The sequence below is a fragment of the Episyrphus balteatus genome, chromosome 1, assembly GCF_945859705.1.
Source record: "Episyrphus balteatus chromosome 1, idEpiBalt1.1, whole genome shotgun sequence".
NCBI classification, from domain to species: Eukaryota; Metazoa; Arthropoda; class Insecta; order Diptera; family Syrphidae; genus Episyrphus; species Episyrphus balteatus.
In genome coordinates, this window is record NC_079134.1 from 98,520,562 (window position 1) to 98,539,400 (window position 18,839).

Consider the following 18,839-nt stretch of genomic DNA (forward strand, 5'->3'; position numbering starts at 1 on the left):
CAAGGACAAATATAAAAGCGTCTAGTGACAGGATGAAAACAAGATATGACGCGCGAGCGACAGCAACAGGGTTTCAAGAAGGAGAACTTGTGTGGTTTTACAATCCCCACCGACAAAAGGGACTATCACCGAAGCTACAACAAAACTGGGAAGGCCCTTACACAGTAATAACCAGAATCAACGACGTGGTTTACCGTATACAGAGAGGGGTAAGAGGCAAATTAAAGGTAGTTCATTGTGACCGTTTACATCGTTATAATGGTGAAAGAAGCAATGGAGTTGTTCGGGACGAACAATCCTAAGAGGGGGGCAATGTAACGATGAACGAACTACTTTTAAGATAAAAGTCTGAACACACTACCTGCTACAGTAAAGGTAGAAATGTGAACGGACCTTTAGTAATTAAGAAACTACCCTCTGAACGCATCCAAAGAAATTCCCTCGACTGCTGAATATCCCAAAATATCCCACTGGACTGGAAGTATGAAGCGCCCCCTCTTGGAAAGGAAGCTTCGAGAAGCAAAGACGAGAACCTTCGAAGACATTCTCGAATTCCGAATTTCAGGTATAAAAGGGCAGCGTGGACACCGACCGGACACAGTTTAATCTTGAATGTGAAAGAGTACAGTACAAAGTGAAATAAAGTGTTGGAAATTGTTAGTAGTAAATAAAGTGATTGAAAAGTGTGTTTGTTTGAGCGAATAATAAAAGTAAATTGATTTGAAATAAAGTGTGTTCTTATTTGAACGGAAAGATAAGTGGAAGTTAAAATAAACGAAATAAGTTTTATTGTGAACCCGGAATAAAACATTACAATACCATCAATTAAAAAAATAAAGTTACTTCAGATACTACAAGTGACTAGGACAAATCAAATGCAAAACTAAAAGCATCAACAAAACACCAAGATCACTTCACCCACTATTCCGTCTTCAATTAAGCAACTGTCACAAGGAACGGTCGTCTTCGAAATGAAATAGGATTGCAACGTCGCGTCGAGGACGCGACGTTGCAATCCTATTTCATCTACAAGAACTACCACCTCCTTGGAACAACTTTTTCACTTGATATAAATGAAATTAAGACCCAAGTAACAATTTAGCTTTCATAAGGGTCAACGCAAGCTATTTTTTGGCTTGCTTTAGAAGAAGGACAAGTCTTATACAAATCAGTTTGGCGCATTTTACCGAAATTACATAGGACTTTCCTTCACAGGTAATCCACAAGTTAATAGCTTGGGACAAACAGCGAAAAATGTCCTTACGGAGGTCTTCCTGCAGAGGATTTATCTAATACACAAACCGGATTACTTGCGTAGGATGTTATAATAAGGCCTTATAGAAGTTGTTATAAGATGTTGAATTTATGCATACAAAAAAAAAGAATCTATTGAATTTTATTTCATTATTTTATTTTGACTCTTTCTATTTTGCATTTCTACTTTTTATTTTATTTATTTTAATTTTTTCCTATTTTGTTTTTTCTCCTTTTTTGGAAATTCCACTGCTTTTTCTTTTGTTCTGAAATGATGAGAATATTATTTTAATTGAAAAAGAACAAAGCGCTCACATACTTGCAACATTTTGTGTATGAACACAAAGTCGAAGGAGAAATCGTGGTGAAAATACAATTACATATGCAATCGGCATATGTAGTCGAGGTCGGACTCACGTCGGAGCCGATTCGGACCGAGGTCGAACTCGTTTGCTTGAAGGGTTAAAAAAGCCTTCTGTCACTTGAAAATACAATGCTTCTTTAGAACGGTTCAAACAGGTCTTATAAAGATCTTTTTTAACTTTTAATTACAAGGCTTCTTCTAAACACTTCTAAATAGCCTTAAGGAGAGACCTCCTTTTTTTCCAAAAATGGTTGACTTGCGAAAGTAGGCCTTAAGGCTTGGCCACACCGGAGGGTACGCGGTAGCGGTACGGGTAGCGGCAACGATATTTGTATTAAAAAAATTCCACACCCGAACGTTGATGTGTCAGTTTGGAATTTTTTCCATACAAATACCCGTACCGTTACCTGTACCTCTACCGCGTACCCTCCGGTGTGGCCAAGCCTTTAAGCTAAGCGTATACAAACTATAGCTTGTCGAATTGAACAAAATGGACCTAATGCAAGCAAAATTGTTGCTTGGGTGAAACACCATGTTTATTTAAATTATAATTTATTTCATAAATAAAATGAAAACATACCTATTTTACAAAAAAATAGGGAAGTTAAAAATTGCATTTAAAATGTTGCAATCTTCTCTGAGCACTTTGTCCAATGTCCATTAAAAGGTTTTTTTTGTAGCGGTAAGGTATCTGCTTCAGATTGTAAATATTTTGCGAAAGGCAGGATGCACGCGAATCTTACTTTAATTTTATAGGAAGAAACACAATTTTGCTGGATGATTTACGAGAAAATTCAATTCACTTTACTTTCCACATTTTTCGAAGTTTCATAACAGAATTTTATAAAAGTTTGAACTCCTGAATACCAATTATAAAAGATCTTTTATGGTTGAGATCTTTTATCATTCATAACAGAAAATTCATAGCAGAATAAAAAATTTGGCAGAATAGGCCCAATTATCTTTCAATTGAGATTAATTCATGGAATATTTTATACGAATTTTTAAAGATATGTTACATGAGGCTAACGCTGGTACCGAAAGGGTTAAAAAAAACTGCCGATTCGTGGCAAAACTGGCGCGAATGTGAAGTGAAACAAATTGTATGTCTGCTTCTACACGAAGACGTAAAGTTCAAGATGCACATAAGAGCAAGGGAGGAAGAAAGTTCGAAAAAAGGGATGGAAAATGTTCTACCCTGTGAGTCGACGGTCGAAAATTTTGAGATTCACTTTTTTTTTGCTTTTTGCTTTATTTGATTTATGATTTCGTGGTTCACAGAGTTCGCTTCGTCGCACATAGGAGTATTTGCAGTAAAAACCTGGTCATAAGTCGATTTTCTGAAAATCAAAATTGACACCAGAAAGTTTGGCAAAGTGGGTGCAAAATAAACCTGTGTCAATATGCTGCACTCATTTTTTTGTTTTACGATCGTGTCTTGTTAAAAAATGAGTTCAAAGTTAACTGTTACATTAATAGCCTTTTCACACCAAGCCAAAAACGCGGTTTTTGCGAAAAACCCCAAAAACCTATATCAAAAACACAAGTTTTTCCATACATTTTTCATAAACCACAAGTTTTCGTAAAACACAAGTTTTTGATTAAACTCGCCAAAAACCTGAAAATGAAAACATTCAACTCCAAACGAAATAACCAAACAAACCTTTTGAGGAATTCAGCAACAATTCAGCAGACAAAAAAAAAAGAACTGACAGCAGACAAAAAAAAAAAGAACTGACAGGCAAAGATAACAAGTTGTTGTTGATTTTATTTTGATAATATTAATCAAATTTCTTTTTTTATTTCTTTCAATTATAGAAAATGGCAGAGCAGAAAAAATAAACCAAAAAAAAAAATATGTGGAGGACCGAAGATGAAGAGTTCCTGTTGGAACTTTGGGCTGAAAAGGAGCCACAGCTCAAAGGCAGCCGGTCATATTTACATCAAAATGTCTAAAGAATTTGGGGGCGGCCAATATATTATTCTCAGGAAGAAATTAAACTGAAACTTCACAATTTAACGACCAAATAAATAAAATTATATTTATATTGTCAGAGTTCATTTTATTTGATCAATTTTGTGAGCTCAAGCTGATTTAAACAACAAAAATTAAATCCCATCGAAAACTTGACATTTGGATGTCAAAAATTTTTAAACGTCAAACAAAAACCTGTAAATTTGTGGTGTGAACGCTTTTCAGGTTTTTGAAAACTTTTTGCCATAAACCGCGTTTTTGGGTCTGGTGTGAAAAGGCTATTACCTCATTTTTATTTGAATTCGAAGTATTTTGGTAAGTGTTATTCTATATGCGATATCGAAGTGTTGTGATAGAAATCTAAAAAAAATTAAATGGAGAATTCTTCTTCAGTTATTTATTAACGATATTAAAAAAGTTTTGAAAATGTTAGATGGTTTTTTCTATTTTAATTCGGGCTTAGAACTAGTATCTAAAAACTTGATATTTTTGTTAAGTTATTATTTGAACTTTAATGATTTTGTTTTAGTATACCCCGTTATTCTGCGATAATTGAAACTTATGAGTTAGTTTATATATTCTTTAACACAATGCAACAAAAATTGGGTGCTCTTAGGTGTTCTTTAGAGAATCGAGGGTCAATTAGTTTTTCACTTTCTGATAGAAAATACTCCTTACTTTATGCAACGTTTTTTTTTTTTTAATTAAATTTACTGATGTTATTAGTGTATTTTATTTTGGGTGATCTTAATTAAGGTTGGGGAAGAGAGAAAAGAAACTGAGAATTGCGTATTAGGGATGAGGAAAAAATTTTGGGAAAAATAATGTCGACAGGCGGAGTACAGGCCATTAATCATTTTTTTTAGTTTTTCGTAAAAAAATAAAAATAACAAAAACTAGGTTTATATTGTATTTTCTTGTAGGAATACTCATTTTAAACAGAAATAATAACAAAAACCACGAAAAATAATTATGGCCAGGTTTTTGATGACAATAGGTGTGTTTTTTATTACCACCGGTCTTAACTGGACAAAAAAAACGTCTCGGGGCTTAACCTGAAATCTTGGCAGCACTGTATATTGAATGTTCCGAAAACAGCAGACACAACAAAAATTTAGAGTTGTCATATTTTTCGCTTTCGTCATTTTCTTGTATTTTGCATGTATGTTCTACAAAGAGATACAAAAATGTATGCTAGCAAAACTATTTTAATACATTTTGTCCTTCCAAACGTGAGTTTTCACGTTTTTAAACAAATTCTAAACAATTTATGAAAAAATTAGTTTGGTAGCACAGATTTAAAACTCTTCAAAAAGTTAAGCCCAGAGAAATCTCCGGGCTAAACAACTAAGCCCAAGGGGCTAAGGTGTTGTTTTATTTAACATGTAAATTGCTTAGCCCAGACTGCGTTTTTTTTGTCTAGTTAAGACCGGTGGTAATAAAAAACACACCTAATACTCCTATGTGCCGCGTTTCGAAGTTATTCAACTTTAAAATATAAAAAGTAATTTTTCTCATTTTCTTACGATTTTTTGACGAAATTATTAGGTTTTTTCAAAAACTTTGGCAAAATTTTCGAATATTTGTATTCTACGTTGTGTTTTGGTTTCACAGATCCTTTTATATAACTCTCAAACCCCTAATACTATCATATTAGATTTCTTCAATATATTCGAATTATTCATTTTTTCAACTAAAAATTATTTAAATTAATTTTTCTCGTCCGTTTTTTTTAAATTTTATAAATGCAATTTTGTAGAGCGTTCAATTTTATACAAGAAATGAATTAAATCTAGCCTTTTTGATGAACCATTAAAAAGATAAAAAATTCTAAACACAAATACACAATCTTTCCCATACAAATCGTATGGGAAATAGAAATTTGCGATGCGGGGGTATTAAATGTTAACATTAAGGGCTGAAACTTTTACAGTATTTTTTTTCGTCATTTCCAACAATATTTTCAACAATGCTTTGAACAAAAAAATTTGTTTTTTCTTTTTGAATCAGTCTAGTGTGTAGGTTATAGACCGAGAGCCGGGAGCAGATTTCTTGCGTGAGAGGTAACCGATTCATATGAATGTCAGAGGTAGCGTGGGTCATGGTGATGACGAATACCTTAGTCTGCCTGCATTTATTTGGGGCGTTGTCGAGAAAAAGCGCATCAAAAGTACCATTTTTCTGAAAATCGATTTAGTGAGGGTAACCACTTAAAATTTATTGATAACCAACGCCACATACTCACTGATAACAAATATAATAATAGGTGTGTTCTTTATTACCACCGGGCTTAACTGGTTAAAAAAACGCCTCGGGGCTTAGCGAGAAAAATTGGCAGCACTGCATACTAAATGTTCCGAAATCAGCTGACACAAAACAATATAAAGTTGTCATATTTTTCGCTTTTGGGGTTTTTTTGTGGGTTTTTGAAAAAAAAGTTCAACTAACTATTAAATAAATGTTTAAAATAATAATTGTCCTTCCAAACATCACTTTTGATGTTTTTAAACAAATTCTAAACAATTTACGAACAAGTTTAGTTGGTAGCACAGATTTAAATCTGTTGAAAAAGTTAAGCCCAGAGAATTCTCCGGGCTTAACAGCTAAGCCCAAGGGGCTAAAGTGTTGTTGCATTTAACATGTAAATTCCTTAGACCCGACTGCGTTTTTTTTGTCCAGTTAAGACCGGTGGTAATAAAAAACACACCTAGTGTAGGCTGTTCGTATGGTCGAATAATGCATACAAATATTTTTCTTATATTTTTGGAACCCTCCATTTTTTTTTATTCACAAAAAAACATTTTTACAGACCTTACGATGTAATCTATCAATATTTCAGTCATTTTTCTAACAACTCTCAATATGTTATATGTTTTTGGAAAGAGGATTTCCAGACCTTTGAATGATGTATATAAGTCTATTGTTTAAACAAATTAAGTGTAGGTTTTTATCCCACAAATCTTGAAAAAGTGATTTTTTCCCAATTTTTTCAACTTTACCCAATTTTTTTTGCAAAATAAAACAAACAAAAAAATAAAGTAAGGTTATATTCTGAAAGAATATACATTTAGGCACAAATTGGCGTATTTTTTTATTGAATTTGACCAAAACTGCGGAATATATGCTATTTTTTCGTAAATAGAAAATGTGGCTTTTCATGATGTGAATTGCAAGGTGCACAATAGGGTGTTCATTATTTTAAAATAATAAGAATTTCTATGCTCCTAGGATCTTATATGGTTGGAAATAAACTAAAAAAAATATTTTCCAAGTTTCAAGTCTCTAACTTAATTCTAACCTGTGCCGCCAAGCGGTTGAAGTTTCTTATGGGAATAACATGGGGTTTCTTGGACCTTGTTCGATCAATTTTAAATTCCAGCCAAACCATTCGTTCAAAAAATTTAAAACTTTACAGACTCAAATTTAATAAGTGTAGCTATCATGTGAAAATTTTTCAGATTTGTAATTGTTATAATTTTAAATTTGCATTTTAAATATACATGCTATGCTTATTTGTGAATAAAAATGTATGTTTTTTAAATTTTTGGCATTAAACGTGTAAAAAGCAATTTTTGAAAAAGTCTGAAAAAATGACTTTTTTTACCAAGCTAAATCTCTAAAATTATAACAATTAAAAATCTGAAAAATTTTCACTTGATAGCTACACTTATTAAATTTGAGTCTGTAAAGTTTTAAATTTTTTGAACGAATGGTTTGGCTGGAATTTAAAATTGATCGAACAAGGTCCAAGAAACCCCAAGTTATTCCCATAAGAAACTTCAACCGCTTGGCGGCACAGGTTAGAATTAAGTTAGAGACTTGAAACTTGGAAAATATTTTTTTTAGTTTATTTCCAACCATATAAGATCCTAGGAGCATAGAAATTCTTATTATTTTAAAATAATGAACACCCTATTGTGCACCTTGCAATTCACATCATGAAAAGCCACATTTTCTATTTACGAAAAAATAGCATATATTCCGCAGTTTTGGTCAAATTCAATAAAAAAATACGCCAATTTGTGCCTAAATGTATATTCTTTCAGAATATAACCTTACTTTATTTTTTTGTTTGTTTTATTTTGCAAAAAAAATTGGGTAAAGTTGAAAAAATTGAGAAAAAATCACTTTTTCAAGATTTGTGGGATAAAAACCTACACTTAATTTGTTTAAACAATAGACTTATATACATTATTCAAAAGGTCTGGAAATCCTCTTTCCAAAAACATATAACATATTGAGAGTTGTTCGAAAAATGACTGAAATATTGATAGATTACATCGTAAGGTCTGTAAAAATGGTTTTTTGTAAATAAAAAAAAATGGAGGGTTCCAAAAATATAAGAAAAATATTTGTATGCATTATTTGACCATACGAACAGCCTACACTATGTTATTTCTCGGGTGTATTTTCAGTGTCGCACCGTGTAATCAAATAAAATTTTTTTGCTTTTCTACTATACTCTAGTCAAAGCGTCGGAAAAAAGGGCCTCACCTTGCGCAGAGAGGCACTGTCAGTTTTTATTTCATGGATCGATAGGGGTATATTCAAAAGGCTTAAACCCAATTTCTCACCACCTGATCATTCTTTTTAGCGGAGTTATTCACAAAAATGCATTTTTTGGGATATTTTACTTCTGAGCTAATATCTTTGCTCCAGATTGTCGTAGACCAAAAAATAAACATACATTCTCTTCCTTATAATATTTTCTATTGTTGTATGTAATTTCATTGTATTTGAGTGAGTAAATATAAAATGGCAGCCATTTAAAGTCAAATTCTTGTTGTTAAAAAACACATTTTTGTAATTATTTCGAAAAAAGCTTATATCATGATTGACATTTTTCTAACCTATTTTGTAGCCCTGTTCATGTCCTGCATTTTATAGAAAAAATGAGCTCTTTATCACCAAAGATGGCCGAGCTATTGATAAATGAACGCATGCAAAACCGGTGCGAAAACACCCAAAAATATCGTTTTTTGGGAATAACTCGACTTCAGAATGTCCTACGGCAAAAAATAAAGCAATGAATTGTTCGTTACAACATTTTCTATCAATTTAGTGAGCAATCTTTTTGTTGAAGCAAATAAAAAATAAGTAATATTAAGTCAAAGTCGTTCTGTGAAAACGGGAATCGAAAAAAAAAACTTTTTCATTTTAGCTTTCAAACACTCTTTTCACTTTTTCGATTCATTTGAAACGAAAAACGATTCTCATCCTATGATATCACAAATAATTTAGTGAAAAAAATATATATTTATATGAATATTTTTGATGTTTGTTTTCATTTTTTCACAGAACGAGAATAAAATGAGTGAACAAGTGAAAAGCTTTTCGTTTCACTTATTCACAGAACCAGAATTGGCCCCCTGGAGAGATTTTTCTGAAATTTGGTGGGTGTGATAAGGTCCATCCGAGACAGGTTTTGTTTCATAAGTTGGACCCGGTAGGTGGCGCTGATGTCGAGTTATAGAAAAATTTCATATTTTGAACGAACGACTCAACAGATTTTTGTGAAATTTTGTTTATGTGATAAGGTCCGTCCGAGACAGGTTTTTTTTATAATTGGACCCGGTAGGTGGCGCTGTTGTCGAGTTTTAGAAAAAATGCATATTTTGACCAGACTGGAGAGATTTTTGTCGTTTTTTTGTTTAGCAAACTCTTGCCTTATTATTTTGCAAACGGTGCGAGTATTGGCTAAGAAAATAAAATATTATTGTAGTCCTTTAAATTATCTACAATTTAAAAAAAAAATTAGCTTTCTACGACCCACGGGAGCCGAGTTAAGAGAAAGAGAATGTATGTTTATTTTTTGGTCTACGACAATCTGGAGCAAAGATATTAGCTCAGAAGTAAAATATCCCAAAAAATGCATTTTTGTGAATAACTCCGCTAAAAAGAATGATCAGGTGGTGAGAAATTGGGTTTAAGCCTTTTAAATATACCCCCATCGATCCATGAAATAAAAACAGACAGTGCCTCTCAGCGCAAGGTCAAATGACGCTTTGACTGGAGTACTAGGAAGTTTGGTTTGACGTTTAATTATTTAAATATTAGGTGTGTTTTTTATTACCACCGGGCTTAACTGGTTAAAAAAAACGCCTCGGGGCTTAGCGAGAAAAATTGGCAGCACTGCATACTAAATGTTCCGAAATCAGCTGACACAAAAAAATATAAAGTTGTCATATTTTTCGCTTTTGGGGTTTTTTTGTGTGTTTTTGAAAAAAAAAAGTTCAACTAACTATTAAATAAATGTTTAAAATAATAATTGAATCATTTATTTGCAAAACATGATAAGTCCACTTTTTTTCAAAATTCGTTTTTTTGACTAAATTTGTACTTCAGGGATAACCACGTCTGTTTTTAAAATATGAAGTATCTACTCCATCTATATCCGATTTTACAGCTACGCGAAATATTTTTTTAGTATCAAAAACAGAATAAGTCCCGGACTTATCATCTTTTGAAAATAAACAACAGCTTCTTTTTGTGTAAATGGTATATTAGATTAATGGCTGAAAATCTTAAGTTTAAAGCTATTTTACAGTTAAATAAGCAGTCCGGACATTGTATTTTATTCTCAAATACAATTGTTTGATAGACTGGGGCTAAAAGCAAAATTGCATATCCATTTAAAAACTAATTTCACATCCGTTTATTTTCAAAGTATGATAAGTCCAAAAGCGTTTTTATTTTTTATCTTTTGAGCTATCGCTCCAAAAATTAAAAACGAAACGGTATTTTGTAGCTAGGCAAGAGTTCTACAGAATATATTTTTTATAAATTTTTCTACGCATATTAAAAGAAAATAGAACGTTTTTTTCTTCTCCTGAAAATTTTAAAATCATGGACTTATCATGTTTTGCAAATAAATGATTCAATTGTCCTTCCAAACATCACTTTTGATGTTTTTAAACTAATTCTAAACAATTTACGAACAATTTGAGTTGGTAACACAGATTTAAATCTGTTGAAAAAGTTAAGCCCAGAGAATTCTCCGGGCTTAACAGCTAAGCCCAAGGGGCTAAAGTGTTGTTGCATTTAACATGTAAATTCCTTAGCCCCGACTGCGTTTTTTTTGTCCAGTTAAGACCGGTGGTAATAAAAAACACACCTACTATGTTATTTCTCGGGTGTATTTTTTTTTTTTATTTTGTAGCACAGTGTTATTCACCAATACAGATATAAAATTTCAGAATTGAGTGGAAACGATTCAAACTGTTTTATTGGATTTCAGAATGATTGAATCTTTGAGTGATTCCAATCGAAAACGACATAAGCTTTTTAAAACAATATCATCGGTAAATGATTCAAAACTTATTCAATCAGACCTTAATTAAATGTAACCAAATGCCAATCAATGACCTTCACATGTAAGCGCATAAAATCTGCTCCCCGTTACTACCTACTCCAAAATGAACACATTCCCTTTGTTGAAACGATTCGAGATCTTGGTCTCATATGTGACCGAGAACTCAATTTTCTAATGCACATCGATAACATGAAACACAAAGCCAACTCAGCCCTCGGTTTTGTTAAACGATGGTCCAAAGAATTCTCTAACCCTTATGTGACTCGCTCCCTTTATATAACCTTCGTTAGACCCATCCTTGAATACGCCTCTCAAGTCTGGTCACCATATCACCATTTCCACACAGCCAGAATCGAAAGCATTCAACGTCGCTTTCTTTGCTTCGCTCTTCGTCACCTACCGTGGGACGACCCCTTTATCCTCCCTCCCTATCAAAATCGTCTCAAACTAATCAACCTGAAAATTTTAGAAGAACGAAGAAAAATAAACGATATTCTATTTATTCACCGACTTCTCACCGGATCTGTTGACTGTCAAACTCTCTATAATTCCATCTTTTCCAATACTAACCCCCGAAATCTGAGAAATCCTCGCCTTTTTTATTTGTCCTCCCACCGTACATCCTATGGATCCAACGAACCCCTCACTCGAATGTTGCGGAGTATAAACACGAACTTTGACTATTTTGATTTCAACATCAGCAAGTCTCTTCTTAAACACCGCCTTCTTAACTGCCCCGATCACCCTCGAATTAAATGTAACCAAAAATGACCTTGACAGCTTCTTTCAGAATATAACCTTACTTTATTTTTTTGTTTGTTTTATTTTGAAAAAAAAATTGGGTAAAGTTGAAAAAATTGGGAAAAAATCACTTTTTCAAGATTTGTGGGATAAAAACCTACACTTAATTTGTTTAAACAATAGACTTATATACATCATTCAAAAGGTCTGGAAATCCTCTTTCCAAAAACATATAACATATTGAGAGTTGTTAGAAAAATGACTGAAATATTGATAGATTACATCGTAAGGTCTGTAAAAATGTTTTTTTGTGAATAAAAAAAATGGAGGGTTCCAAAAATATAAGAAAAATATTTGTATGCATTATTCGACCATACGAACAGCCTACACTATGTTATTTCTCGGGTGTATTTTTTTTTTTTATTTTGTAGCACAGTGTTATTCACCATCTTATATATATAATTCTCCTGTGCGTTTGTTTGTGACCCTACTCCTTCTAAACGACTGGACAGATTTTTCTGAAATTTGGTGGGTGTGATAAGGTCCATCAGAGACAGGTTTTGTTTCATAATTGGACCCGGTAGGTGGCGCTGTTGTCGAGTTGTAGGAAAATTGCATATTCTGAACGAACGACCGGACAGATTTTTGTGAAATTTTGTGTATGTGATAAAGTCCATCCGAGACAGGATTGTTTTATAATTGGACCCGGTAGGTGGCGCTGTGTTCGAGTTTTAGGAAAATTGTATATTTTGAACGAACGACTGGACAGATTTTTGTGAAATTTTGTTTATGTGATAAGGTACGTCCGAGACAAGTTTTTTTTTATAATTACACCCGGTAGGTGGTGCTGTTGTCGAGTTTTAGGATAATTTCATATTTTGAACGAACGACTGAACAGATTTTTGTGAAATTTTGTTTATGTGATAAGGTCCGTCCGAGACAGGTTTTTTTTATAGGTAATTGGACCCGGTAGGTGGCGCTGTTGTCGAATTTTAGGAAAATTGCATATTTTGACCGAAAGACTGGGCAGATTTTTATGAAATGTTGTGTATGTGATAAAGTCTATCCGAGACGGGTTTTGTTTCAAAATTGGACCCGGTAGGTGGCGCTGTTGTTGAGTTTTAGGATAATTTCATATTTTGAACGAACGACTGAACAGATTTTTGTGAAATTTTGTTTATGTGATAAGGTCCGTCCGAGACAGGTTTTTTTTATAATTGGACCCGGTAGTGGCGCTGTTGTCGAGTTTTAGGAAAATTGCATATTTTGAACGAAAGACTGGGCAGATATTTATGAAATATTGTGTATGTGATAAGGTCCATCCGAGACGGGTTTTGTTTCAAAATTGTACCCGGTAGGTGGCGCTGTTGTCGAGTTTTAGGAAAATTTCATATTTTGAACGAACGATTGAACAGATTTTTGTGAAAATTTGTTTATGTGATAAGGTCCGTCCGAGACAGATTTTTTTATAATTGGACCCGGTAGATGGCGCTGTTGTCGAGTTAGGAAAATTTCATATTTTGACCAGACTGGGGGCCAATTCTGGTTCTGTGAAAACGTGAATCGAAAAAAAAAACTTTTTCATTTTAGCTTTCAAACACTCTTTTCACTTTTTCGTTTCATTTGAAACGAAAAACGATTCTCATCCTATGATATCACAAATAATTTAGTGAAAAAAATATATATTTATATGAATATTTTTGATGTTTGTTTTCATTTTTTCACAGAACGAGAATAAAATGAGTGAACAAGTGAAAAGCTTTTCGTTTCACTTATTCACAGAACCAGAATTGGCCCCCTGGAGAGATTTTTCTGAAATTTGGTGGGTGTGATAAGGTCCATCCGAGACAGGTTTTGTTTCATAAATTGGACCCGGTAGGTGGCGCTGATGTCGAGTTATAGAAAAATTTCATATTTTGAACGAACGACTCAACAGATTTTTGTGAAATTTTGTTTATGTGATAAGGTCCGTCCGAGACAGGTTTTTTTTATAATTGGACCCGGTAGGTGGCGCTGTTGTCGAGTTTTAGAAAAATTGCATATTTTGACCAGACTGGAGAGATTTTTGTGAAATTTTGTGTGTGTGATATGGACCCAGTAGGTGTCGCTGTTGTCAAGTTATAGTTAAATTCCATATTTGAAGTCCGAATGACAGTAGATATAGATTTTTATGAAATTTTGTGTGTGTGTGTGTGTGTGTGTGTGTGTGATAAGGTTCGTTCGAGACAGGTTTTGTTTTATAGTTGGACCTGGTATGTTGTCAAGTTATAAGCAAATTCAATATTTGGGGTTCAAAATCGCTCATATTCAAGGGTAATAAAAACAAACATGAATTAACTCTTTAAAATGTTAGTCCCGCAAAGAAAATTGTTTACCATCAGTATATCTCACAGTTGAAAATTAATATGACTGCATCTTAAAATTTGTTTAAGTTGTTTCAACTACCATTAATACAATTTCCGCATAAAAATCGACGTATGTATGAATAGAATTAAGACGAAATCTTTTCATTTTTAATCGTTTTTTTTTTTACGATTTTATCCTATTGCTATTGTTTCGGTAAGAGAGAGAATACTATTTTTAAAGTGGATTAAAAATGAGCGTTGAAAGTGGATGCTACATTCCGCAAATAAATATTTTGGAAGTTAAAACGAAAGTCAACAAAACAAAAACAATGGTTGTATAGTCGGTTTACGGACGATAATTTTACGTGATAACGTCATAAGAAAACAGGTTGTTTAAACAAAAAAAAAGTAAAAAGATCGTTCTTGGTGTTGGAATTCCAGGCCTCTGGTGCAAAACACAAATCATTAACAGTTTCACAAAAGAAAGGGAGAATGAGTCATATTTTTCTATAATGGCAGGCGGGATTCATCGATTTAGGCACTTTTTGCAAAAAAAAAAAAATAAGAAGTGAAACCAGAGCCAGTTTTTGTATATTTTTGAATTATATAACCTTTATTGGTTGAATAAATTCCGATAAAAATTTGTAATAGCTGTCAAACAAATGATTTGCTTTGTTTAATATTTTAAACAGTTTTACATATGTACATATGTATGTACCTATGTGTAATGGGAAAAGGTTAACACATTACAAAATCAAAAATTGGAAATAAAACTTGGAAAAGGGGGAACGAAGTCCGCCGGGTCAGCTAGTACAGATATAAAATTTCAGAATTGAGTGGAAACGATTCAAACTGTTTTATTGGATTTCAGAATGATTGAATCTTTAAGTGATTCCAATCGAAAACGACATAAGCTTTTTAAAACAATATCATCGGTAAATGATTCAAAACTTATTCAATCAGACCTTAATTAAATGTAACCAAATGCCAATCAATGACCTTCACATGTAAGCGCATAAAATCTGCTCCCCGTTACTACCTACTCCAAAATGAACACATTCCCTTTGTTGAAACGATTCGAGATCTTGGTCTCATATGTGACCGAGAACTCAATTTTCTAATGCACATCGATAACATGATACACAAAGCCAACTCAGCCCTCGGTTTTGTTAAACGATGGTCCAAAGAATTCTCTAACCCTTATGTGACTCGCTCCCTTTATATAACCTTCGTTAGACCCATCCTTGAATACGCCTCTCAAGTCTGGTCACCATATCACCATTTCCACACAGCCAGAATCGAAAGCATTCAATGTCGCTTTCTTCGCTTCGCTCTTCGTCACCTACCGTGGGACGACCCCTTTATCCTCCCTCCCTATCAAAATCGTCTCAAACTAATCAACTTGAAAATTTTAGAAGAACGAAGAAAAATAAACGATATTCTATTTATTCACCGACTTCTCACCGGATCTGTTGACTGTCAAACTCTCTATAATTCCATCTTTTCCAATACTAACCCCCGAAATCTGAGAAATCCTCGCCTTTTTTATTTGTCCTCCCACCGTACATCCTATGGATCCAACGAACCCCTCACTCGAATGTTGCGGAGTATAAACACGAACTTTGACTATTTTGATTTCAACATCAGCAAGTCTCTTCTTAAACACCGCCTTCTTAACTGCCCCGATCACCCTCTAAGTTAGCTATAAGTTAGTTTTTAAGTTAGATTAAGTTCTTGTAGCTTGAATTAAGCCGAATAAATGGGGATGCTGCCCCCACCAAAATTAAAATAAAATTAAAAAATCTTTTAAATGGATATTTAACATCTCTAGAGAAGTAAATTTTGAAATCACTTCGCAAAAACCCTTTTTTTTGGATAATTGGTTTAAAAAAAAAAACTTCGTATCCACGCAATATCTTTTTGTGATTGGATTGGAGAAGGGTACTTATTAATATTTGATTAAAAAATATTCTAAATCGTCTTAATCGTCTTTTAACCAGTCAATATTTTCTTTCGAGAATTGGCTAACCGATTTTTTACAATCGGTTTAAAAAAATTCGACTGCACACCACAAAGGTAAAATTTTGTAAATACAGACAACAAACATTTATTAAAGTTGTTGAAATGTACCTAGATAAATGAATTGAAATAAACAAAAATGATGCTTAAAGACAAAGAGAAAAAACTCTAAAATCCGTGTAGAAAAGGAAAATGGAAAACAAATAAACAGAACATGATCTCTTTAAAATTTAAATCACCTTAACGGTGAGTGGGCAGATTTGAAACAAATTTTTAGGTGAAAGACAAGTAATCGTAACACTATGTAAAAACTATGGATGGGAAGAAAAAAAAAGGGACTTAAGCCAGAACCATAATTGGCGGATGGGGTCGGAAGCTACTGTCAATTGTTGTTGTTTTCTTTGTATTTTCGACAAGTTTTCATCCGTCGAGTGCGGTAGCGAGCGCTGTTCCCCTCCGTCTTCATCCGACGATCCGACAATTATAGTTCTGGCTTTAGAAGAGGAAATTTGAAAAATAGAGAACAAAAAAAGAATTTTATGAAAAAAGATATAAAAGTAGGATGAAACCATGAAACCCATTTTAAAAGGAGGGGAATGTGATAAAAACGAAAGGAAAAATGAATTACGTGTTATTAACTTTGTAGAGAGAATTAGGTAGTGTAGAACAATATACCTAATCAAGAATCACCCTCTATTTTTTTCTTATCAACTTTGGAACACTTTGTTTCTTTTTATTTTGTTTTATTACTATTTCATATAATATATTTCTAGCCATTAAAAAAGTACGTGTCTGACGGAGGGAAATTTAGTGCATCTAAGATAGTTTCAGTACACCTGTTAAAAGTTGGTGGTCCACATGTACAAATGAAAGTACAATAATTTTCTGAAGACGGGCTACTGATGGTTGACAAAAATTCTTGAGATATATGACCTCTCTCACTCTCCAATTTTTCCTTCGGTTGAGAAAGTATATGTGTTACTTTTAATCTTTCAAAAAGAAAATGAAAATGATAATAATTGTTATTTGCATACATAATTAATAGTATAAGTACCTGTTGTCGCTTTCCATTAGTTTTTCAAAGATTGACCTACACCAAATGTCTTCTTCGGTTTTGTTAAAAACTATAAGCACCAACTTTTCACTTTGAATAGAGAAATATAAGATAAAATAATGATGTAAAAAAAATACCTACATTTTAAGACAGTTACTGGATAACAAATAATCGATCAAACTCAACATAGGTGTTATTCCACTTCCAGCTGCTAAAAGGGCGATCTTACTATGTGTTAGGAATTTACTAAGCAAAAGATTGCCTTTCGGTTGCGACACTAATAAGGTTGACTTGTGTTCTAACTTTTTTAAATATTTTCCAAGTAAGCCGTTTTCATACGTTTTTAACAGGAAGTGCAAATCCATGAAGTCTTCATTATTTAGTGGTGAAAACATTCTTGGTATAGGGGTGTAATGCCGACTAACTTCTTCGCCTATAAAATAAATTAATTTTTAACCATACACTGGTAGAAAACTTGGGTTCCTCACCTTCAATATTACAAACAAAAGTAAGGTGGTATGCAACTGGGACCAAAATAATTGTATCATTTTTAGCGCGCAAATGTAACGCAAATGAATTATGATTGAAATTTTCATTACGTACAATTTCAAACTCATAATAACTTTCTTTTAATTGCTGATCAATTGAATGAGTAAACATTCCGTAGCTTAACCATATATTAGGGTTAGTTTTATGGAATTTTAATTCAATTTTCCCTGATTCATTTGAGATTTTCACATTTGTTGGTGGCCAGTTTACCTTTTGATGCAAGTCAAAGTCATGTTGATGCCAACAGTTTACAATGCAAATTCTCACTTCAATGTTTGTAGAATTATTTCTTTTAATGATTAAGCCTGGATTGCATAGTTGTTTTGTAAAAAAGTACAAAGTTATATTTGATCGCGTTTGAATCCAATCAAAACGTGGTACAACTTTGGTGCATGTTGTTTCAGGAACAAGTTTTACGGGTTGATGTGGTGCAGTGTCAGTTCTTTTGAATTGAAAGGGTGCAGCATCTTTTTTAAGAGGCTTACAAAAGTTCTTATCTACTGTAATCACATTTTGAAGTGGTCCAACTAGACATTTTTTTAAGAGTTGTTCATAGTTTACCCAAGCATGTACTTCTTCGAAAAGTTTCGTTGCGTCTTTGCCAACACCCCGCATAAGTTCTTCTGGACCTGTTCATAATATGCACATATATTTTTTGAGTATTTAATTAATATTTCATTTCTTAACTAAAAAAAGTTTTTATTCACTAAGCCCTGATTTTTCAATCATCAGTTAGACTATCGAACAAATAATGTCAATACAAAAAAAAAAGATATTTCTGGGCATTGACCTACTATATATGGACTGCTAGTCGTTTGACTTTTCCATACAAAAATTGAAAAAAAATGGGCGCATTCACAAACCTAGGTGCTACGTAGCGACTCGTTCTGATTGGCTGAAAAGAGCTAAGAAATTAGTTGAAATTTCCCCTCCGACGTAGGGTAAAAATTTTCGACTTCAAAGCTAGCTGACATTTCTCAGTCAGCTGTTTGATGGAAACAAATTCTATTTGAATTTTAAATTTGGTGGAATTGATGAAAAAAGCATATAAAATAAAATTAATTGTGCAGTATGTGAATATAAATCAGGAAATTGAGGAATTTCAAAGAAAAAAAGCTATTTAAACCACTCAAAACACATTTTTTTTTTATTGCATCTGTCACCTAGCTTTGTAGTGCAAATTCGCATTCCAAAAGCTAGTTGAAACTCGCCTACGTAGCACCTAG

General features: G+C 33.0%; 1 protein-coding gene across 9 annotated transcripts in view; it reads right to left on the reverse strand.

The window, feature by feature from the left end:
* Positions 1-16,687: 16,687 nt before the first annotated feature.
* LOC129918355 (sentrin-specific protease 8) overlaps positions 16,688-18,839 on the reverse strand; it is an 81,293-nt gene continuing 79,141 nt past the window's right edge. For 5 of the 9 annotated variants that reach the window (XM_055998853.1, XM_055998843.1, XM_055998859.1 and 2 more), the window contains 4 exons: positions 17,553-18,242; positions 17,206-17,497; positions 17,065-17,154; positions 16,694-16,999 (listed from right to left, as the gene is read on the reverse strand). In XM_055998853.1, the coding sequence (XP_055854828.1) occupies positions 16,780-16,999; positions 17,065-17,154; positions 17,206-17,497; positions 17,553-18,242 (1,292 nt within the window). In that variant the 3' untranslated portion in view covers positions 16,694-16,779. Of the gene's footprint in view, positions 17,000-17,064; positions 17,155-17,205; positions 17,498-17,552; positions 18,243-18,300; positions 18,833-18,839 lie in introns of those variants that run through there. The other 4 variants (XM_055998899.1, XM_055998889.1, XM_055998881.1 and 1 more) reach the window with 4 other exon arrangements.